Below are 24,386 nucleotides of genomic sequence, written 5' to 3'. Positions count from 1 at the left end.
GTACTGTAAAACTTTTAAACAATGTATTTTAAACATTTGTTTGCTGTGATACTACCCAAATTTGCCAGTGGTAGATAAAGACCATCTGTGTAGTTGCTATACAAACAGAACAAAAAAGCTCATTGCTACCCCAAAGATCTCACAACATATGTTATGTGAGAAATGAGTACACTGGTATGTTACCAAGTCTGATTTTTGTTTTAGACTTTAGGCAGTGACTGGTGAGAATGCATCCCACATCCCAATTTACTTATAGGCAGAATCAATTATGCTTTGAGTCATTTTTATGAGGTTCAAAACACAGAGAAATTACAACTATACCTTGTCAAAATAGGATTCTTTGGTTATAGGTAATGGCCAGGGAGCACCTATAGGAGTGAAGCTACAAGTGATTTTCTTAAACTGTGTAAAAAAAGTACATGAGCTGAATACTAAACATAATTATTGTATCTCCAATGTCCAAGTCTAGGCAAAGAATAAATGCCCAGGTAAGAGGTGGAACTGTTTTCAAATTTGAGCAGTCAGCTTCCTTGTCAACAATGACAAACAATAGCTAAACCAGTTGAAATACTTTCCCTTGTACAGCTATTACTGTAAACTCAGCATGTTCCACCTTTACATCGATGTGAAATGTGACACGTTTCTTGTAGCCCAATCTAAAGGAAGACAGCTCTGAGAGTCCCAGAGATCAGCATAATTTCCTGTTTAAAGCACACACCTGTGATGCTCTTGATTTTTTTTTAAGTTGATTCAGTTGAAACAATAACTTTTGGAACTTACAGTAATATTTAGCACATCTTTCAAGGATGCAAGTAGATAGAGATTGGTAACTGCAGTGATAATTACACTTGCCAGGAAGTGATGAATCATTTCATACACTTTTGCTGGTCTTATTTTAAAACTAAGAACTTGGCACTTTTCCTTTTTTTATTTTGGCACACGCCCAAGAAGTTGCAGCATTTTTTTTCCAGACCAAGGGTTAAAACAGACACACAGAAAAATGAGACTCTGCTTAAACTGCCAGACTGTTAAACTTTCCACACTGGAATGGGGAGAAAACTTGAAATAAAACACTAGGAAAAAACTGCTGAACAAGAACTCTGAGGAGTTTTAGGCTATGAGTTATGATGAAAGATCTGCAGAAACACAGACACATGTAAAAGGACCTAAGAAGAGGGGAATGGGTAAGATGACAGCAGCAGATTGCATTTGTTTCTTGTGACAAATGGCTACTCCAGTGAAATTATTTGTGTTATGTCCATTATCCAAACAAAATCTTTAATGGTGGAATTTATTAGCATAACATATTGAGGCAAGACTATCAAAAGTCTTATTAAAAGCCTCATTAAAGTCCATCAAAAGTTCAGGTCTAGGCACCTAAACATCCTAATTACTTCCTAGAAACTCAACCTTCGTTTCTCTATTTTGTCTGAGATTTCATCAACAACCATCAGCCACTCCCAAGCATAGTTCCTTATACCCTGCACACACCTATGCTCTTCACTGAGGTAGATCAAGAGAAGAATGTTTAGAAACTCTGATTTAGAACAGTCAAATGGCAGCAAAGGAGCATTTTCTATTTAATTCAATTGCATTAATAGACAAAATCAGTGCCACTTTTTACAAAGGATTAAGATAAAAGAAATATTTTTGTTTCCATGCTTTTTCTGAAAGCTTTTAAGCACTGAGGATCACATGAACACTGAGAGATGCCTAGGGAACATTTGGTTTAAACATTTTCACATTCATGTTCTGCAACTACCACTGAAAAGAAACTCTCTGAAAGGCTTAAAAGTAGCAGGCAGCATTGCTTTATTTTTTTCTTGCACTGGTCTAACAAGAAATTAGAAATGTCATGCTCCTGACCCTGACACAAAAAATCCCCACAAAACTGTAATGAAGAATTTATTTTAAAAGTGTCTGCTTGGAGTAGCAGTAAATTCTAAATAAAATGAGTACTGGCAGCCTGTATATTCACATATAAATTCCTCAAACATCTTGCATTTAAGCTCTGGGTTTGGTTTTCTTTTCTGATTATCAGTATTCTGCATTTCATCACATATGTCAGACTTGGACTCACAGGGAGAAGCACCACTAACAGAGCAGCCCATCAGCTGCACAAGCAGCCTGGAACCTAAACAGCCCAAAGGACAAAGCTCTAGAAATTCCAAATCTTCTTGCATGCTGTACTCTAATTAACAATAACATGTGCTTTTACAGGAGCTTACTGATGATGCTGGTTTTGGTTTGGGTTTTGGGGTTTTTTTTTGCTACAAAATACCTTTCTGTGCTATTCTCCATTAACAAGACTTGTCCAAACTGTGGAGATTGCATTGCTCTACTTTTGAAGGGCACCGTCAGTTTTGTCTAAAGTATCAATTTCATGCCATAATTTTATGTTATTTTCCTGCTATTTATTATAGCTCCAGCACTATTTCAATCTGGAAAACCCACAGGAAAAAAATACCAAAACAAATATATATAATTTTTTCCAAAAGCATGGATGATCCAGCCCCTCAGATACATTTTTATCAGGGGCATGCAGTGATGCTACCTCTAAAGATTATTCTTAAAGATTATTTTTTAAGTAAACTGAATTATTCAATTAATTTCTTTTTCCATTGTTTCTGAGGGCAAATTGGTGTTGATGTCTTGAATTGATATTGGTGCATATAACCAAAATTCTTGACAGCATTCAAGTTCATCTAAGTAAGAATATGGGAAAGAGTATCAGTCAGATTTGACAAGTGTTTCAAAGGAAAAAATATCGCTAAGAGGAATTTTGACAGATCTTGTATATATATATATATATGTTTAACATAGCTCACTATGAAAAATAAAACCTATTTATTCTACTTTATCAGCCCAAAGTATAGTTACATAAGAATCAGCAAAAAGGAGGTAATAACTTTGTGTGATCCATGAAGGCAGCATGCTTATCATGACATTTATGCCTACTCAGATGTTCATCTGGGAAAGTCATATTGACAGCTGAGTGCTTGAAGCCATCATTGTTCACAGACACATACAATTAATAGCTAGACAGTAATGAGATGGAAGTCTACGTGAGTATGCAGAGGGTGGAAGGTTGTGGTGCACCCACATATAACCACTACAAAAACTCCCTACTGCAAAGACTGTCTTTGTAAGCAGATCAGGAAATATCAGACTAAAATACTATTTTTGTGGATCCTATAGACTTACTTTCCAAGCCTGACCACTATCCAGACTTTTGTTTGGAGGCTGGAGCAAAGAGCCATCCACTCCAAAAGTATCACAATTCTTCTTAGTGCTAATGAATGAATGATGAGAGAAAATTTATTGGTATCATTTGGTCTGTTTTGCTAGAACAAACTAATTTGGTAAGGAGCCACAAGAACTTGCATTTTTGTCAGGATTTCACGTTGCATTGAAGTGACTAAACACAGAATGTAGCATCCATCTTTCAGAAAAAATGGAGGGGGATGACAACCTGCTCCATCAACACTGACATAATCTATGTTTAACACTAATTTTTCAAACATCAGTAGGAAAAGAATCAAAGTAACACATTTAAAAACAAAACAAGTGCATAACCTTGCAGGGAAGTGAGTGGTTTCATGAAAGGAAAAAAACCCACTGTCTTTCTCTGCTGCTTTCTCTTTGTGAGTCACACTCTGGGAGTGGTACCAGAACGGCTTGTTGTCCTATTCCTATGGAAAAAATCCTTGAGCAAGTTCATTCTTGATTAAGTTAGCATGGTGCCAAGCAAATATAAAGCACTGCATCTTTGATTCTGTGTTTTCTATTGTTCTAGTTGTGCTGGGGGAGGGAAGCAATCTCGTGGTTTTGTTAACAGTGCTTCAGCACTGGCTTTGCCGTGACCAGTACTGGCATAACATTTTCTTGTGTTTTTCAGCTTCACTGAGGGAAAATCTTTTGGATACAATTTAGGGATTTCATTTCTCAGTACACCAGTTATGACTGTGAATTAATACTAACACCCCAGCTCTGATAATTCATTCCTATTCCATGCCACATCCATTATCCATTTAACTATGCTAATAAGGCAGATCCTTGAAATTACACGGATTCCTACAAACAATCTGGATTAAAGGTAACTCTTCTTGCCAAAAAAAGATTGTGGAAGTAAGTGAGAAGCAAATAGCTTGACTATTGAAGCAAGCACATGTCACTGAATTCAAAGCTATGAACTGAAGCTGCCACAGATGAGTGGGATAATTTCTGGTGTTAATTTTTCCCACAGTACAAATGTGACCTTTTTAAGATTCCTCAATCTTTTAAGAAAGTGTTAATGTGAACAGAATAAAAACCACCTTCCATTGAAGTACAAAGGCCTGAATAGAAGTGTTACAATTGTATAGTCACTTCACTGTAATTGGAAATATATTGTTTCCCAGATAACACCTTTCCTCATTTTCAGTTTCATAATCCATTTACAAAGATAAGGCAATCTGGGTAGCCGTAATTACTCGTGTAGGTCTTGATGCCTTATGGACAATACAATTTAAATTAAAAATAGTAGCCTACATTTGCTTATTAGTAGTCTACTTTTGGTAATGGAATAGTTTACTGAGTAAAACACCTCTTTTACATATGCAGCTGCTGAGCTTAAATCTTTGCACATGAAGAAATGGCAGCTTCTAGCCTTACAATGTTAGGCTTTCAGTGTTAATTATGAAGGGAAGAATGGGGAAACTGAAATATTTGTGATGGGAATAGACATTTTGTAACAGGATAATAATGCAAAAGAAAAGAGTTCTTTCAATAGGGAAGGCTGTATTTAATCATGAATGAAGCAACAAAGGCTTTTGTGCTTCTGACATTTTCTTCTGAGGCAACTCAACAAAGAAAAAACAAAACTTCTCACTTTCATTAAACACTTTTAGAAGTGATGAGTGTATACAGAAAATCCTTCAGCTACCCATAAAAATACAAGTACAACATTTAAGACTTCATCACTTAATGTGGTGGATACTTCTATACCAAATACTGTCCAATCTTGTGCCTGCCATGCTAATAGAAAGGAACATAATGTAATCATTTGGTTTGAGTGAGGATGTTATTAGATAAAATTGGCCCCTCCGTTTTCTGCTGTTCCCATCCCCCAAATCACTACAGAAAAACTGCCAAAATAAAATTTTAGATGATGCTGTGCAACTGGTTTTTTCTTTCAAGGTCTAACTCCCCTCATCTGCACTGTCAAAGCTTCACAGTTCCATTAAATGTGGTGAGATCTATTTGTGATAATCGTAATACAAATTACAGTCTGCTGATTTTATTGTTAAAAATAAATTTAATTACAAACTGGGATACAATTGAAAGCATGTGAGCTGAGGAGCCCATCCTTAATTTGTCTATCTGCAAAAACATAGCTCATTAGTGAGAGTGGCAAAAATCCAAAATCAGAGCAATAAATAGCAAATTCAGTGCAATCTGTTTCTGTGTTACTACTATAGCTGCAGCCAAGTGATAGACAAAGGGAGGTAAACATGTTTCTTTCCCTTGGGAGAAGGGGAAAAAAAAAGGTAATTCAGGGAATCCTTCTATCAGGTGATTTGTTCACTTCCCAATTAAGAAAATAGGAGTCATATCCAATAAGAATTAGCACTGAAAACTATAACATGCTTGACATAGCCCAGTGTTCATAAACAGGAATTACCTTGGCCAAATTCCACTGCATCCATGAAATGCTGTGCTCTTTTGTCACAATAAAGTAAATCTGTTTTGAGGTCTCATTTATTGTGTTGTAATTCAATAGAGTCCAATTATGCTGGTTTAAGTGAGACCAGAACCAGGCTAATTTTATTTGATTATTGACTGGATTGAGAAATCACAGGCTGAAGTTCTATGGTCTACAGGCACAACTTGAACATTATTATCTTAATTCCTCAAAAACTACTACATATCTTTTCTATTATTCATTCAAAAACCCCAAACCATTTTCACGCTGTTCATTTCAGAAAAATCTGTAGTAAAAAATACATTGTACCTAAAGGAAAAATTGATTGTTGGATCTTGAAATTTTCTTACATCTCTGAACTTCAGTCTTGTAAATCTAAAGGATTTTCAGACTCAACCACAAAACCCCAATACAGCCAGGAACTGGAGTGCATTTAAATATTATTAGATCATAATAGACTGAATAAAAGCAGATGACTGAGCAAATAGAGCCAGAGCTGAGCCATGAAATACTTCTTGCTGAGATTCAGAATTACATTATGCTGCAGCCCTTTTGTGAAAATCAACTAATTTTCAGAAGTGAAGCATCATATGTAGATTTTTGTAATCACACCCATATAGAAAGCTAGAATTTATCCCATACATGTGGTACTCTGCCAGCTTCAGTAAGGCATGGTTGCCAGCTTAAGACAGATTTAATATAGCTCGTACAATGTAGAAAAATTTTAGTTCCATGCCAGGAGTATCATCATAATGAGAATCATTGTCAAATGATAAGAATGCATTTTAGTGTGAGAAATCACATCTGTTGTCACTTTACATTGCCATTATAGAGCTTTACACAGGATTTTTTGAGTCTATTTCAATTCAGTCACCATATGTAAAGCTGCAGTACCATTTTTCATTACTGGGAATGAAAATAATACACATAATCTCTAAAACCATTATGAATTCTTCATTTTCCTGAGATTCTTTGCCTTCCTCTATTGAAGCTGATATAGAAATTGAAGCACAAAGTTTCATGCTATTCCCTTGATAGTTCAACCTAAAAATGCATTTGAGATTGCATTTGATATATACACATAGAAAAGCATTTAAAAATTAAATTCTGTTAATAACCATATTTCCTCAAACTGTAACACAATTCAAGAATTCTGCAATTCCTGACTCCTTCTCTCTTAAACCAAGATGATTTTAGGATTGAACTGAAACCAAGATGATTTTTAGACTGAACTGATGATGAGAATATTCTGAACTTTTAAACTAAATAGTCTTAGCTAAAAATCATAGGAAATTATATACTTTCAGCAACTTGTTCTCCACTCCACATTTTGCTATGACCTTCTGCAGGAACGTAAGGATACTTTCATATCACAAACACGGCATTTTGGATGCAGCTCTTTGTCTTACAGAGAAGATGAGCACAGTACTAGAAGGCTAAATATGACCTCATTCTAAGACAAGGTTGACTCTCTCCTGTATCAAGAATTTATCTGGTCAAAGCTGATTGTAAGTCAAGACAGGAAAATAGGTGACAGAGCTGGCTCAATGTGGTTTTATGTCCACCAGAGCCAACTATTTTTCTCAGGAATTGATAATATTAAAATCTTAGGGCATGTTTGCTCTTGTTAAAGCATTAAATCAAAGCAAGATCTTCTTTAAGAATTCTAGTACCATACTTATTTTTTCTTTTTATATCCGTAGACACAATGACCAAATTGTATTACATCTATCACAATTTAGTCTTCTAAAAGGCTCCACTTGTTTTAACACAAACTTTGGTTTGGACTCTCACAGTGGTAGAAGCAACTCAAAGTTTGGATGGAGCTATAAACTCTCACAAATCCCGTAACCATTTGGGATCCTCATATCCTGTGTTTACCTTGTATCCAGCTCTAGAAATAGATTTGCAGTTTTTGTATGATCAGATTCAAAATGTTTTGTCCCTATCTGCTATAAATGCAAACCATTTTTCCTCTAGATAATGTTCACTTTCATACAGCATATGAACCACATTCAGTACATCAGTGGTGAAGGAAAAGGGAAAGGTTTGGTATACTAAAGTAAAATTAAGGATCATAATGTCTAAGCCCCAAGTGTTCATGAGCTGTCCATTTGGCACTCTTGGAAATGTAATTTCTTTTTCACAGAAACATATTGCCAATTTTTTATTTCTTACCAAGAAGTCTCTAGGTAGGATCGAGCTTTTTTTTAACTACAAAGCCAGGAATACAATTACCCATATAGGTTTATAAGTGTATGGAAACAAAACATTTTCACACTTTCATGCCTAGTTACTTCTAAACATTACATATTTAAATGTTTCTGGAACAGTAGGGACTTTCTATCAATCAAGTGGAGAGGGAACCCCATTTTGTAGTTTAGCTCACACAAAGTAGAAAATGGCTAACTGAACTACCCAAGAAAATAACTAAAAACAGAATCAAGTATTTCCCTCTTGAAGGCAAAGCCTCCTCACAATTATCGCTATCTATTTACATGTGTATGTTATTACCACTCTTCATTGTGACATGTCTTTGACAAATATTTTTCAATATTTTAGAGAAACAAGCAGTATTAAATCAATCTGCTTAGAAAGGAACTTCAAAATCAAAAGGTCAAAATAAGCCAAATTTTCTATTTCTCACATTTTAAGTTAAGAACAAAATTTATACCAATCAGATGCAGTAGAAATAAACTTATTTTGAAGATTACAAATTATTTTCACTCCTTTTACATAGACACGCACCACTCTAATACTGTCTATCATTCAACGCTTGCAGTTTTCCTTCAAGAGGCAAGTGTACTATTTCACTCAATAAATCAAGATAGTTTGGCAATTTTGAAGAGTCTTCAGGACAGAAACAAGGACTCAACACTTTCCAGCATAGCATAATAATGTGCCATATATATAAAATGTGGTAAAGGCACAAAACACGTGCATTGCATTAAGAGATGGAGACAAATTTCAAATACTCACAGGTAAATTAATTTGAAGTCTCATCTTTGTTCCAATTATTTAGAGTGAAGACCCTAATGTCTTCATTCATGTATGAAGAAAGATACAATACTAAAATAGAGAATTCTTGTCACAGCAGCACATGCCAGGGAAAAGGTTATCTCTGTCTTACTGCCATTGACTGCTACAGATTCATCCCATACACCTGGCCTGTCAGCTTTAACTGAATTGTGGCTGGTGAGCATGTCTTGATAGCTATTGAAACACAGAACCTTCTCTGATACTTCAGCAGTTTTCTATGAAAGAGAAACATCCCATTTTTAATTACCTAGAAAATCCAAGGTCTTTCCAGTTACGCTGAAAACAGGTAAATCAGAGTTGGTCAGTAATTTTATAATTTAACTTCTTCAATGGAAAATTGCAGATTTCACGCACAACTTAATCTGCTTATAAAATGATATCTATCTCAGAGATTTCCTGACTGTAGGTAACTATTTCTCTTGATTTCTCAGAGATCAGGACATCTTTGCACGACAGGGACTAGGACAAGCAGCTTTCAAGTAATCAGGTTGCTGCCACTTCAGTTTAAGGGTTTGGAATTTGAAAAGTCAGAAAGAGATACTCATTTAATGTTTTTAAAAACATTTCAGATTACTCATTCTTCTGAGCTTTTAATCTTGGTGGCCCTTTTCCAAGGTTTTTTTATGTATTCTTCAGAGCAGGAATTCTGCATTCCAGCCCACCCCTAATGGAAATTAATGCCAATGGTGTAATGCTTTTTGCAGTGCAGTTACCTGTGCATCAGAAAATCACACACTGAAGATATAAGGGAACTGTCAAAAGGGACAACAACTTGCAGCTCCAGCTGATCCTAGTATATTTGGCATTTCTGTCAAACAGGTATCTGAATTCTCTTAAGCAAATGTATCTGAGATTAGGAAATACAGTGATATAAATAAAAAATCTTCAGTTTAGAAGAAAAATACTCAAACCTTCATCAAGCCTTTAGTAAAAATGGCAAAATAAAGCTACAGAATTATACTAAGAGGTGTCCAAGGTATTGCAAAATAAAAACAAACCAAAAAAATTAACTATTCAAAACACAGTAAATAAAAATACAAAATATATAATGGCAGGTAAGCATGATGTTAGGTGTTAATTCCTTAATAAATTCTGCAGACAACACAGAAGGAAAAAAAACTTATTTAATTTCAAATTTCTCAGGCAGAACAGTTCTATATTGTAGAACAATTGAAGAAAGAAGTAAATTCTACCCAGCAGTTTGTTCCTTACTCTGGCATAAATTACACTAACGGTGAACAATTCAAATATAGCTGCCTTCAAACACTATTTATCAGAGAAATTCACAACAATTAAACATGTCCATAATATTTATGGAGGCTACTTGTTTTCCTGGGGCGCCAAAAGTCTGGAGAACGGTTGGGTCAAACAAACTGCAGCCAATGTCAAACAATAGATAAAGGAGCATAAGCACTTGTGCAGACAAACATCTTCCTTGAGGTTGCTCCTAGTTAAATAACACTGCTTCAAATAATATCTGCATTATGCTCGGAGGGTTGAACGGCTGGAATTCAACAGTCTCTTATTCTGAGAAACTTATTAAACACATAGCAACACAATCATGCAAAAATGCTAAATGATAATGACTACAAACATGAGATCAGTGAAGAAGACAAGAAAAAGCACTTTTCTTTTTTTTTAACATTGGAGCGATATTTATAGAACTGCTAATCCTGAAACAAGCAAAGCTTTAACATCCATGTTATTTTAATGTTTTCCAGCACATGATACCTCAAGGTATAATGGCTTTTCTGGAACATCTAAAATCAGACATATTTGCATAAATTGTCAAAGAGACAAGCAACTTGGGAATGCTTTTTGTCATTTCACGACACTGACTCAGATGAGCACACTTCTCTTACTCATTCAAAATAAACCATACTAAATCTCATTACAGTCCAGCTTTGTGTACAGACCGTAAGCAGCACAATTGCAGCTAATGAGTACTCATTCTCAGATCATTCACTTCAAGAATAAAAATTCTAATAAAGCACTTTTCAGCTTTTTTTTTGATTTGCAGATCCACGAGATATTGCCAGCAGTGGCAAAGGGCTTTATAGCCAAGGCAAAAAGGCTCAGGGGGGGTTTAGAACACAGTTCTGTAACTGCTGGTTATAGGTTACCCAGCAGTATTTCACTGATTCAGCTGAGGTGCAAATAAATGATTGCAATTGTCCTGAATTAGCCCAAGCACACAACACGGATGTTTATCCTGGCCTTCTTTCAGGCCAGCTATTTTGTAGGCTACAAAAGCACAGATGTTATCTGTGCATCATAACTCTGGAGTGACGTGGGCACTGCTTGATCTTCATAAAACCTGCTAGTTCAAAGTTAGCCTTTCAAAAATACCAGAACAAAATTGAACCCTCAGAAGAAGTTCATATTGGATCAACATTTTCTGTCATGTTTTGATACAATACTAGGTAGTCTAGGATGGGATTTACAATACCATAGAATCAAGGACTTGAAACATAACAGATGCAAGACCATGATTGTTTTCCTAGAGAGTTGCTCAAGTGAGACCATCTCCTTTAGGTAGTCCCAGCCTCAGACAACTCTCTCCGTTGCAAGGATGCAACTAGGTATGAAAACATAGAGGGAATTCAGCCTAAGAACGAATAAAATTTAAAAAAAAAAAAAAAGCTATTGCTGTTTTTACCACAGAAGAAATCAAAACCAGTGGTATCAAAACCAGTCACACTAGAACAGCTAAAAAAAAAAAAAGAGTATGGAGTAAGCAATGAGGGTTGGGAATCAAGAATGTATTGTGGGAGACAACTTAATCCACTGTACCTGCAGGAAATGGTCACCTTTTAGGGATAGTGGATCTGAAAAACTCACTCCACTCACAGAAAACCAACCACTTTGGAAATCATGTTTCTAGCAGAATCCACAGGAATAAATACAGTGTCATGTTAACAGCATTTGACTTCACAAATGAAATTACATATGCTGGTCAACAGTCAGAATCACAGAAGGTTTTAGGAGCAAGTCACATACGCCTTTAAAATCACTACTCCTTGCATATATGTATTCAGGAAATGTGCGTCTATGCTGTGACCAGCTGCAGCCTTTAACAGAAACTGGATGTAGTAGTTCTTTCCAAATCTAAGCAGCTTTGTAAGAGAAAAGAGAGGTCAGAGAGAAGGCTGGCTTCTTCAGTCTGCAGCACTGCCTGACTAATTGCAAAGCTTTATGGACTGTGAAAACTGAGTCATTTCATTGTCAGCTGTAACTTTGTAAGTGATGTGCTCAATTTCTGTTTAGCTTCCCTTAACCACAGAAGAGTGCAATTTTCTCTCCATTTAGTCACAACTGCTCAGTTTTCCCCATCTCCCTAGTAAAATGAAAGGATTTACTTTGTATGAAGTTCTGACTGCCTCTATAGAGCCTCTTTATGAAGCCTTGTTTTAAAAGTTCCACAAATTGCATTGGTGACCTCAAGTATGAAATTAAATTGTATGGGAAGGAAGCAAAGAAAAAAAAGCAATCCAAATACCTGCTGTTGCCCAAGAAGGTGTACAGAACTCTGTCACTGTGCAGTCTGTGGGTCAAGCTTAGCCCACTTGCCCTTTAGCTGGTTGGGTAGTTGGTTATTTGCCTTCCTTTTGGAAGTCTTCGAATGTCTGGAGGGGGGTTTTGACAAAAATAAACCTTTCATGTTAGATACAATACAGTAGTACTGGAGGACTCGCTATCAGAGTAGGTCTTACACCTTTTTTGCAGTCTTATTTGTCAAATAGTCTCCAGTAAATGGCAGCAGAAATAATTGCATCTGTTTTGTTCTAGCCCTCCTCCAGAGATTGTACCAGGAGTAAGCCAGATCAGAGAGAAAACACAAACAAAATGGAACAGTACTAAATGGGTTCACTCCTAAAGGATTATTTTGACATCTTACAGGAAAAATTCTGTCAGGCACAATTTTGATAAATCTGAGGTTATGTTTCTCTTTTAGATATATGAAGTGAATGCCTATTTTTATTATAGCTTCCACTGGTAACTATGTAATTTCAGTATTTAGGCATTTGCATTTTTCTAACTCTATATAATTAGCAAGACAATAGGCCTTTTTTTCTCCTATCCAGATATTTTGACTTCACTCTGTTGTGGAGGTGGAGCAGAACCTGGGAGTTACATGTGGGAGGGCAATAGGAGCTCTGAGGTTTTGACCCATAGCTCTGAGAAACTGTGGAGGCTTCAGTGGGCAACAGCTAAATTAGAGAATGAAGTTTTTAAAGAAATGTCTGTAAAAACTGATCAGCAATCAAGGACCCCTGCACAAGGAGTTGGCAGGAGCTGAAGAGGAAAGTCATTATTTGTGCAGTCAGCTATATACAATTGCTTTCTAAGCAGAGATCTGAATAGAACACGTATAAGGTGAATAGCCACAGAAAGTAACTTTTAGGAAATTTTAGAAGTCTCAGATGTCAGATGTCTAAGCTTAAAAAAATACAGAATATACAGATTTAATTGCAGTTTAGTAGTTAGCTTCATAAAATGTTATCTTTAATCTCCTTTCCAGGGTCCTTAGATATAATTCTTAATTGGACACATATGTGAGGAATGTATAAACATGTTCATTTAAAGCTCTGATGGGGAATCTCAGTATTTTATTGTATTATTCAGAGACACCTGTAAAAACACTGCTGCTGTTCTTACTGGTACCATAGGCAAATTATGGTTTGTGCACATATTTGTGCACAACTCTTCAATTTGCAATCATTTCTAGTACAACTTCCTATGGGCACAGCAATTCACCTACTCACAGTAAACTGGAAGATCAGCATTTATTCTAAACCATCAACAGCATTGGTACATGCCAGAAATGGAAAGAAAAATTGAGTATGAACCTGAAAATTAAATCTATGCCTATTATCTATATGATATGAATGGAAATACCTTTCTAACAGCAAAATAATATGACTGGATACAAAAGTTCTTTAAATTGCTAATGTTAAGTAGCTTAATATCTAGACTTACTGAAAATTTGAAATTTTTCACATTATATTTAATTAGATACATGTTTATAAGCTACAAAGTTATAATTATAAATTGTTTATCTGACTGCTTAGGTGCAGAAACACACTTTGCTTTCAAAAGCAAAAGAAGCTGTTCACAATTTATAATGAAACTATTCTTAGGTAATTATAGCAGTAATGAAATGCATATCAATCAACAGGTACATTATCATATACCTTCCATTTTCTGTTTAGAGCATTTCTGAAATCAACTTCAATGTTACTTAAAGTCCCCTTAGAAATGCATGTCATTTTTTTTACTTTTAAGAGCTTATGACTTTATAGGAAAGTTTTCATATTACAAGAAAGTAAAAATAGGTAACATTACAAGTAAAAACTGCTTGAACTATATACCCATTTGTTCCTGATGTTGTTAGCAATAAGTGAAAATCTGTCTTGCTACTTTTTACCATAGGTATGCACCTGTAATTCTGTCTCTTCTCCTCTTTTTGTTTATTCATTACTCACAGATTTATAAATTTTTGTATCATAATATGTTCTGTTTTGGTAATCTCTTCTGTTAAGCTTTACTAAACTACCACAGTTGAGGCAAACAGACCACAGAAACAAGGGCAATAAGCAAACATGGAACACAGTATAAAATAAATTGTAAACAGTGATTTTTTCTTTTTCCAAGCGGCTTGGAAAAAGAAAGACCTCTGTCATATCTGGAAACCGTTCTAACTGCTGTTCCACCAGTATCCATGGACCTAATGAAGGAATGACTGTTCTCTAAATAAAATTACCCATTCTAGTCTGTTTTAGAGCTAACTAGGCTGCTAGTTTGGATTTTATTCAATGCCTTTAAAAGAATTCTGTCTTCTGATAATTCAGCAGGTGCACAGGAAGCCATTTTTCTACTTTCTTTGACACCAAGCCAAATTTCCCCAAATCAGTCACTAAGGCCCCTTTTTGTCTCAACAAAATGTGTGTGCATGCAATTTGCCACTGCAGCATTGCAGGATCAACAAACTGGGTGAACATGTCCATCCTTTTTAGTACCTAAAACCGTTTAGACTCTCCTTCCTGCAGAAATCAGGGTTTCTTAATATTGAATGTTGAGGGAAAGAAAGGGAACAAGGTAAGGAAAGAAGCTTATGACTGTTTTCCAAATCCCTTCTGCCATACAAGTTAGCACAAATTAGTTTTAACCAGTGATGGCAATAACACATTCTCATTTTAAAGCAGTAAAAATTTTATAAAGTAGTCTATACTAACCACACATGAATTTCCAGTCCCCAAGTTCCTGGAACCTTGGACTTGAACTTTTCTCATTCAGACATTTTTCTGGCCAATTAGAGACAGTTCTAGCAAATACATATATTTATGAAAACCAAGCTAATTACTCACTACTGAATTCAAAGCTCAGAAAGGGAGCCCACCCCAAATACTATGTCCAGCAGTGTTGAGGATAGCAGAACCTAATTGCAAAGGTGTCTAAGATGTCTACTTGCAAAATAAAAAAAGACGGCAGGGGGCATGTCTGGCTGTTTTGCACTGGCATTGAGTGAAGTGGCAAAAAGACAAAACAGACCTTAAACAGCACACAATTGCACACACCGAGGAACAATCCAGAGTAAAGTCAAGTCTGTATGCAGATTAAGGAGAATACCAAACACTGCAAGGCCAGTAAGCATAAAGACCTCTGCTTTAAACCTGGTTCTCTGCATTCCAAATCAAAATGCTTTCAAAAAGCAGCTTTTCTTTCTGAGCTCCCTAGCATGCTCTATCAGCAGCGGAAGACAAACTCTCCTAGGCAGCAAATCATCTGGATCTATTGACACCAAAACACATTTAAGCTGGAGGTTTATTTACTGTCTAAAGAAAGATTCAATCCAATAGAGAAAAAGTGTTTGTGGGAGAAAAGGTATAACTGGTGGCATTTAAAGAGGCTGAGAAGGAGCCCCTTGGCTGGGCTGTGACAAGGTGTTTTTTGAAGTGGAAGATATACAACACTCCCCCTTCAGTCAGGCAGCTGGATTTCCTGCAGTGGCTTGAATGGCTTTTGCTTTTATTCTTCTGCATAGCAGAGAATTATAAAAGCCACACTATTATATGAGTTATTGAGCTGCTCCTTGTTACTTGTTTTTGCTTTCTCCATGAACTACAAAACATGAGAAGCTTGCAGTTTGTCTACTGAAAATATCTCAATTCAAAAACCAGAAGCTACAGTCAAGACAAATTTACAAGACTCTTTCACACATCTTGTTTCACTGAGCTTGTGTTTTATACATTCAGGCATCAATAAAATCAGCACCAATGCTAAGGATCAAGTTATGAAATTCAAATATCTTCTCTGACAGATAATGTCCTTGGTTGCAGCACTGCTGCAATTCCAGTGTAAGGAAAACAGAGTGGGATTTTTACTTGCCATATGAAAGTAAGAGCTTGGCTGTAAAGCACCATAAACCAAATAAATGTTATACGTAATTTTAATTTTATTCCAAACATCCCAGCCTTTATTGCAACACTTAGGTTAGCAAGATCTATGAAAGCCTATAGAATAGAAAACCTATAAAAAGCCCTTTCATTCAAGCTTCTACAGTGGACAGCTTTTCTTATTGGGCATTCAAATAAGGATTTTCATTTAGCTTTAAGTGCATTCAACTCACCTATCTTCTAGAATAGCCTCTATTACATAAAAATGAATGAAAAAAGCCAACAAGCCAACAACAAAACTACTCCAAGACATACAAGGTTAAACGGACTTCTGCTGCCAAATTTTTAATTAAAAGTCTATTATGAAAAAAGATGTAATGCTAACAGAAAATTAAAGCTGATTTTAAATAAGGGTCTATTGTACAGTTAAATCCAATGTTCTTTCAGAAATAATGACCTGCTTGCAAAAAGATAATCAGCACTCTTTACTTGCAAAAATACCGTAAAACTGCGTTGAAATCACATGAACATTATGTAGGTCTGTGGACTCCATCAGCACGAACAGATTCAGCTTCATAATTCAAACCATGAAGTCCTGACTTCAGTGTAAATATACTACTGCACACTACTTTAAAAGCTCAATAATTTGTCATCATATGTAGTTACATTAACAGTTCCTATCTCTAAGATAAAACAATTCTCCAGACTGTTTATAAAAGAATTCTTCCCAAGTCAGATTATCTGGCAGTTCCACTTATCTGTCCCTCTTCCCCTACCATATACAAACCTGCTTCTACTTTGATATCTGCCCACAAAAAAATGAATCTTTTTCCTTAATGATTGATGCTTATAGTCTAAAGTGAGCCCATATATCCACTCCGGAAATTTCAATTCTTTGAAATTTCCCCATATAATGTTCATAATATCGCATAGTCAGTGATTTCCAATTGACTAGTGAGTAATTAAAATGAAACCATTGGTAAGTCTGAAAAACAGCCAGCTGAGCACATATCCAATAGTATAACCTGTTTTCCTTTTAAATACACATATTTTAGCATCATCCTGTCGCAACATTCATGAGGTTGCCTGTGAAAGGTGCGTCGCTTCCAAACAGGTAAGTTCCATTTTATATTGATACACCACAAATTCCAAATATCATCTTAACTACTCCTAAAAAGGCATAAACTTTATTTCCTGCAGGTCTTGTACTGTGTCACCAATGTTTAGTTATTTGCATTAGTTTGTTTAATGGTACCATTCCAGAGGCAGTTGAAAGGAAACACTTTAACCCAAGAGTCTAGTGGTAACAGAGAACTTACAGAGCAAAAGCAGCAGCTAAGACCCTACACAAATGCAAATCCACACAAATTGATGGAGGTCTTTGGTAGCAGAAACTCAGAGGCAAAATGTGTGACATCATCAAATAACCAAAATATTTACTGTGCTGTGTACACTTTGGAGATTTTATGGGGACATTTTTCCCAAAATGTGTTAAACAGAGTGATGATAGGATTTAGAGCAAATATTCAAACGCATATCACAGAGAAGTTATGATAACTCCCTGGCCACAGCTGAAAAGTGACTTTCCAATCAAGCAAACCAATTTCTCCATAAAGAAAGCAGATGATGGAAATCCCCTTCCCCTCAGCCACTTTGAGTCTCTACCCAATGCACAAGGGAAACAGGCAGTGCCATAGCTGACACATCTAATCCTCCACACTTAAATAACCTGTTTACCTTCAACAGTTGAGGCACTATTTAGCATCTGTGGAATACCTTTAGAAACCCAGGATTACAAATCTTCCCAGCAAAAATAACAGTGCCATTTCTTTGCTTCAACAAGTGTAACATGCATTTATTTGTAACATCCTGACATCAGCTTTCAGATCAAAAACCTGGCAAATACTGAAAAGGAGATGTTGACATTTGAGGGGTTTAGAATGCACAAGTTTGATAGAGTTTACTCTGACAGGTTGCAGATGTTTATTTACCGATCATGTGCACTGAAATGAAAATTGCATTTGAGAGCAGTGAATTAGACACAGCAGGTACACAGTGATCCCCTCAAATACTCCTTGAAATAGTTTCTAGCATTATTGAACACCAAAATAATTGACAAAAACCAGACAGAGCAGCTTCCTAATAACTAAGCACCTTTTAATATTGACTTCTTTACTTTCAGTCTTAAAGAGAAAATATTAGTTCTTCCTGTGGAATTGCAATAATATACTTACCCATACATACTGACAATAATGATGAAACAGCTCCAGAAATGCTGATTCTCAGGATAACATTTACAAAATCATATCAGAGATATGGAAGTGCTAACTTGGAAGGACTTACCTGCATTTCAATTTAGATAATAACTCTCACTTATTATACATCTTTTAAATGAGATGACTGAACCTAATAGAGAGTCTGACATTAATCTAAGTACCATCGTAAAGCAGAACGATGTACTGTATTGTGGGAGCAAATACTGTTCACAGCTTAAAGATAACTCTCCCGTTTGCTAATTAGACATTTTAACAAACAGAAGAAAATTATCTTTCCCAAGGAACCGAACAAAAGCCAAGGAGACAAGCTACTCACATTCCTTTGAGCCGTTGCCACATTTTCTCTGCATGTCCTCCTATTTGGTACTGTACAGAGGCGCTTTCCAGTTCCCGAGTTGTTTCTGTCGCTCGAGCCCCCATCGTTATTGTCCTACAGCGATACAGTTACAGTCAGGCTCAGCAGCAAGTAAAAGCAGTCCTTAGTCCACTACAAATTTCAGAAGATCCACGCATGTTAGACAGTAGCTGCTGTCATAGCAAAACACATCAGAATTACAACAGCTGAGGGATGATCCTGCCTGAATCGCTATTCACTTTGACAGACAAATCCACTCTTCCCCCCCCAAGCACAGAGCAAGTACACACAGCTCCTCTGACCTCACAAGTCTAATCCATACGGGAGAGCCAGCTACTTATACTACTGACTGCTCAAGCTCCTTTCTCATGCACTTTTTCTGCTGTAGGAATACACACAGAAGCACAAAAGAGTCCTTAAAATGGACTATAATTCATTGCCATGCAGGATAAATGCGAATGGCTTTAACAATCCAGAAGGAAAGAAAGGCTGGTTTCTGCTTTGCAGGTTGGAGAAACAGGCTGCAATAGGAAAGCAGATGGTAGATGCCAGTATCAGCCACATCACCCTACAAAAAGAGTGTATGTTCAAATGCCAGAGCTTTCCTCTCCTTAGCTGATCCTGAGTTGTTTCTTATTGAATAAATATCTACCAGCCTGTCAATAAAAATATGACTGCACAAATGCTAAGTCAGTAGCAAAGACACGTCTAAATCCCTGCAGAAGAGAAATCAGCGAGCGCTACAGGTTGTTTTTGAAGGAATATGCTGTAATGATGACTGTTCACCTTCTCCTAGCAACTCCACTCAGTAGGTAACTGTCAATTTTACTGGTGGAAAATGCAGCAGCTGCAAGACAGCCCGCTCTGCGAATCCTCCGGGACAGCAGCATGTGTGTGTCAAAATCTGATGCTGAACTCTGTGTCTCTGCCAGCAACAAAACAATTAAGTGCATACAGACAGTAAAAGGGTTGAGGATTAATCAGTACATGAGCCATGCGGCAGATTGCCTGCTCTGCCTTCCAAGTGCTAACCTGAGAACCTATCCATATAGCCAAAGTCAGGGCTGGGAGAGGGCAAAGGAGGGCATTTCCTTGCTGCTTGCTCAGCCACAGACTTGAGTTTACAGAGCGCTTCTCCACTCTGAAAAGAGCACCTGTCTTGGCTGGTGAGTAAAAAAAATCTTCATTTCTGAAGCAGCAGCCAAATAATCAAATATACCCCAGACTTCTCAGTGATCATGTTTGTTTCAATCAGACTAAGGGCAGCGCAAGAAGCCAGGCAAGAGGAGTGTGCCAAGAGGGAGTAAATGTGTCAGCTTTGTCAGCTACTGGTGCCACTGCCAGTTGGGAAAAGGAGCTTTGGGTCCACATTGGAAAAGCAAGGATGAGAGCCCTCAGATGGTGACTGGAAGGAGCCTAAGGGCTAGGGAGGAATATTTTAGTATGGTTTTAACTAAACAGCTCTATCTGTGTTAAATTCTGCAATGAAGTGAGGTAATGAGCATTCCTGTCTGATGCAATTGGCAGAAATGGATATTACTACTAAGTACTCAGGTTCTCACAGAAAAATAAAAAAGCGGCTCACAGCTTTGAAATAATCTGAACATTTCAGAATTTCCTAATCAATTTTGTTTCTCTATGGCAACTTTTATGTACATTATAGAGATAAATTAAACCCTATGAGAGCTATAAACCAGTTTGAGTTGCATCTTTTGCATGCCGATTTCAGGTGGATAATTAAACAGTACATTTCATTTGCTTCCATGGATTTAAGACTTATACAATTTTAAACTGCTATTAGATTCCAGACTTTCACCAAATTCTTCCAGACTCAGACATTTAAGAGTCAGTCCCACAAAATTTACTAATAATTTCTGAAAAGGAGTCACTGGATGAGCGAAATCACTTACAATTTTCAAACATTAAGACAAAATTAAGAAATACAAATATGTATTTTCAACAACTGTGAGGCATTTATTTGGTCAAATCCAGCAGTAGTACCTTTGAACAGCTTAAAACCTTCCGAAGCTTCTACTCCTGTTTTGCATGGAGTCCAACCAAAGTTTGTAAGAAAGAGCATAAATATCCTTCCATGGAATAATTAATAAGAACATCTCACACTAATCTGGACTCTTCCCTGCCTTTTAACTGCCAAATATCTGAAGAAAAGCAAAGAAATTAAGTATTTATAGAAACCACATAAACCTCCAGGGACAGCGTGGAATTTTAAGGGCCTCAAAAAGTATTTCCAGCTCTTGTTGTCCAATTCTACAATGAAAAAAAAAGTGGTGTTCGCAAGCTGTTCTCTCCCTCAGAAGGAATTCAGTAGTTGAAGACACATTGCTTTGATTCACTGGACAGCACTATAATGAGAAGGCAATATCCTCCAGGAAGGAAGGTGCACACTGCCCAAACATTATCCCTGTAAATGGAGATACACCTGCTGATGTCACCAGAACTCCACAAAGGAAAACTGTAAAACCTCTGCTCCCTGAAAGACCCTTCCACCACAACAATAGAAATTCCAAGAGCAGAAGCGCCCAGCATGGCCTAAGCAAAAGACAAACACAGTAGCCTTTGCTCCAAAGGTGTCCTGAGAATCAATAGAGCAAACCGCCAGAGAAGACACTAAATAATGAAATTGTATCTCTGAAAGTTAAAGAACAAGAAACAAAAAACCAGATAAGGCATTTGAAAACCAAGAAATTTACCAGACCATGTCCTGTAGCTCCCTAGGGAGAGAGAAACAAACCATCTAAAGCAAAAGAGCAACTTTTAAGTTATCGGGAAAACATGAGTAAAAAGCACTCATAGAAATACTGGGAAAGGAGACACCTTTCCACCCTTTAGCTTCTGTGAATAAGGCCCAGAGAATGAAGTAGCTGAGCCTACATCCTTCCTCTGGCTCAGTGCAGGGCACACGAGGCTGAGAATGCGAGGGCCAAGGCACTGCTTCCCCAGCTCCTGCAGCTACAGCCAGCCCTGCCTGCCCAGACACGCTGACCCCTGTCCTGCAGCACAAGCAGGTCAAAAGATACAGAATACTAAACTGTGAGCAGCTACCTTAGGAAGCAAGGCCAATCAAGAGGGCTAGTATCTGAAATGAAAAATTACTCTTCACAGTTTTCTTCTTTCCACTTCCTGTTCTTGAGCCAGTTTTCTGTTCTTGCCCTACCTAAGTCATAATTTAAGCAAGTTGTTGTTACAGTCCATCTTCCTCCTTAAAAAAAAAATCTTTTCTGCACTTTGTCCACAGTTTTTTCCTTTTATTTTTAGATTTCAGCTTAAATTTCCATACTAAAGTCAACACACACTTCTATTAGCCAATATGGAGATACATTAAAACAGGAATAATTAACTTCTTCACCCTTAATTATGGTGATAAGAAAACTCTCCCAGTGACATATAATCCTCAGATAAGAAGCTACACTTAATGAAAATTTAAACTTAGATTTTTTTTTATCTAGATGTAATTCACTCCAGTAGTAATATCAATGCAAATAAATAATTTGAAAATATATGCACCAGTGAAGAAATCAGATTGTCTTTTTAATATTGACTGCTGGCAGACCTTTACAGTTATGCTAAAATCAAACAGTTGCAATGAAAAAAAACTCACCTTGAAACTGGGAAAATCCTGCAGCTCCACCAGTTAATTAGCTATAAGAAAAGGAAAGGGATTATGCAGGTTTTGATGAGGAGAATAAGAGCTTTAAAATAAAGACATTCTGCGCTCCTGAAGGGAAATTAAATACGCTGTTTGCTGTTTTGTTTGAAATTAATCTTCAAAACATCTAATACATGACACATGGAAAATAAGAAAGTATCAAGAGACCTGCAGGGTGACTTGTCAAACTAATACCCATGCCTCCAAACGTGACAACACAAACCTCCCTGCAGTGGAACCGCAGGAGAGCTGTGGACCAATTAAGGAATCTGAAAACATAAGGGGCAAAAACAAAACAAAACAAATCCTCAAAAAGACAAGATAGGTTTATTGTAATTAGTGACAGCAGGTATTAGATTTGCATGCTGTATGTCTTGGCCCTGCTCTGCCAAGCACTAATACACATTTAATTTTAAGCAGGTAAAGCATTGCATGTATTTGCTGGGTAAGACAGGGTTCAACAGCACTGTAAATAACAGTTAAACCACTGAAGAACTGCCTGCCAGTGGACTCGAGTGCTACAGGGTGCTTTGTGAACAGAACCTAAGATAGCAGAGACATCTCATCACTCCAATTCCACCCTTGCAGAAAAGGAATGGTTAGCTAGTCAGTGTTCTCCTTTTGCCCTCCCCATTGTCAATTATATTTTCATTTGTGATATACAATCCTCTTTTGCACAAGCAGAGTTTCCCACTTGCTTGCAATGTCCAAATATCTGAATTATTATTCAATAGGAAGCACAGCAGAGGAAGAAGAAATATTTGGTCTTATTAAAGTTCATTGACTTTATTTAAATACATAGGTCTCCAGCAATCTGTCAATGGAAAAATATTGATGTTACAGTAATACTGGACTATTGGATTCTCCACAGAATATATTAACAAAATTAGTACAGTTACATAATTGAGGAATAGCAACTCTATAAAGTAATGCATATGGTCTACTCAGTGTATTGGCATTGACTCAATTAAGTAGGCAAAAGAGCTGGGTTTGATATATTAACAGTACTTACTTAGATGACCTATATAAGGAGACCAAACAGGAAACATTTTCCCCTTTATTTTTACTTTAGTATTTTTTGCAAAATCTGATTTACTGTATTTCAGGCTTGTTTATATAATTACTAAAATGTGTATATTCATTTATGTGTCCTTCAAGTATCAACTTTAAGTTTAGCAAGGAGAAAAAGAACCTTCTATTTGTTTGTTAGGTGCACATCCTATCATATTGGTAATGAACATGGTGTCAGATTTATCAAAGCTTTTAGGCAATTAAAAATGAAAACAAATACCCACAAATGCTTGCAAGCAAATTAGCTAAAAAGCTCAGGGCACAAATAGATATATATCTGCAAGTCTACCTATGACACATTAAGACCTTATCACATTTGATTGTTCTATACTGCCCCTTACTAGAAGCAACCAGCACCAAGAGCCTGTCACAACTGTGTGGGTGTTCACAGACCAATTCAGTGCCAGGTAAAGTCAGGTTTATTAAGGGAGATGTCTGAATCTGCACCCAGCTGGACCTCACTGCAGTCCATAGAATTTAGATGTTCAGGCACCCTGTTCAACACATCTATCATTAAGTTTACTTTGAATATGACCTTACACTCAATTTAGAATCATAGAATCATTCACTTAATTCAGTGAACCAAACAATCTGACAAATTCAAGAAGATGAAGAGAGAGCAAAAAATGAGTAATTGCCAAGATACATAATACATGAGAGATGTGTTATGGATCATCTAAAAAAAAAAGAACTGCAGATAAAAACTTGCTACTGCACCCTAGGCAGAAAAAGCAGAATGAGATAAACAGAGTGTGTCTTGAGCAGCTAGATCTGAAAAGAAGCTTTAGAACCAAAGTTTCAAAACAGACAGCAGTCAATCAAGAAGAAACCAAATGTTCAGTAGAAAGTGTATTGCATGCAGTGAATGAAATGAAACAACAGTAGTTCTTGACCTGCT

At 36.7% G+C, this 24,386-nt stretch overlaps 1 protein-coding gene across 4 annotated transcripts in view; it reads right to left on the bottom strand.

Moving 5' to 3' along the window:
• The window catches only part of PDE1A (phosphodiesterase 1A), a 198,337-nt gene that overhangs the window by 123,529 nt on the left and 50,422 nt on the right, over nt 1–24,386 (bottom strand). For all 4 annotated transcript variants that reach the window (XM_030952806.1, XM_030952808.1, XM_030952804.1 and 1 more), the window contains 2 exons: nt 22,370–22,410; nt 18,712–18,825 (listed from right to left, as the gene is read on the bottom strand). In XM_030952806.1, coding sequence (XP_030808666.1) covers nt 18,712–18,815 — 104 coding nt within the window. In that variant the 5' untranslated portion in view covers nt 18,816–18,825; nt 22,370–22,410. The remainder of the gene's footprint in view (nt 1–18,711; nt 18,826–22,369; nt 22,411–24,386) is intronic.

This window comes from Camarhynchus parvulus, chromosome 7 (genome assembly GCF_901933205.1).
Source record: "Camarhynchus parvulus chromosome 7, STF_HiC, whole genome shotgun sequence".
Taxonomy (NCBI): Eukaryota; Metazoa; Chordata; class Aves; order Passeriformes; family Thraupidae; genus Camarhynchus; species Camarhynchus parvulus.
The sequence above is the reverse complement of the archived record's forward strand: the minus strand, read 5'-3'. Positions and strand labels throughout refer to the sequence as shown.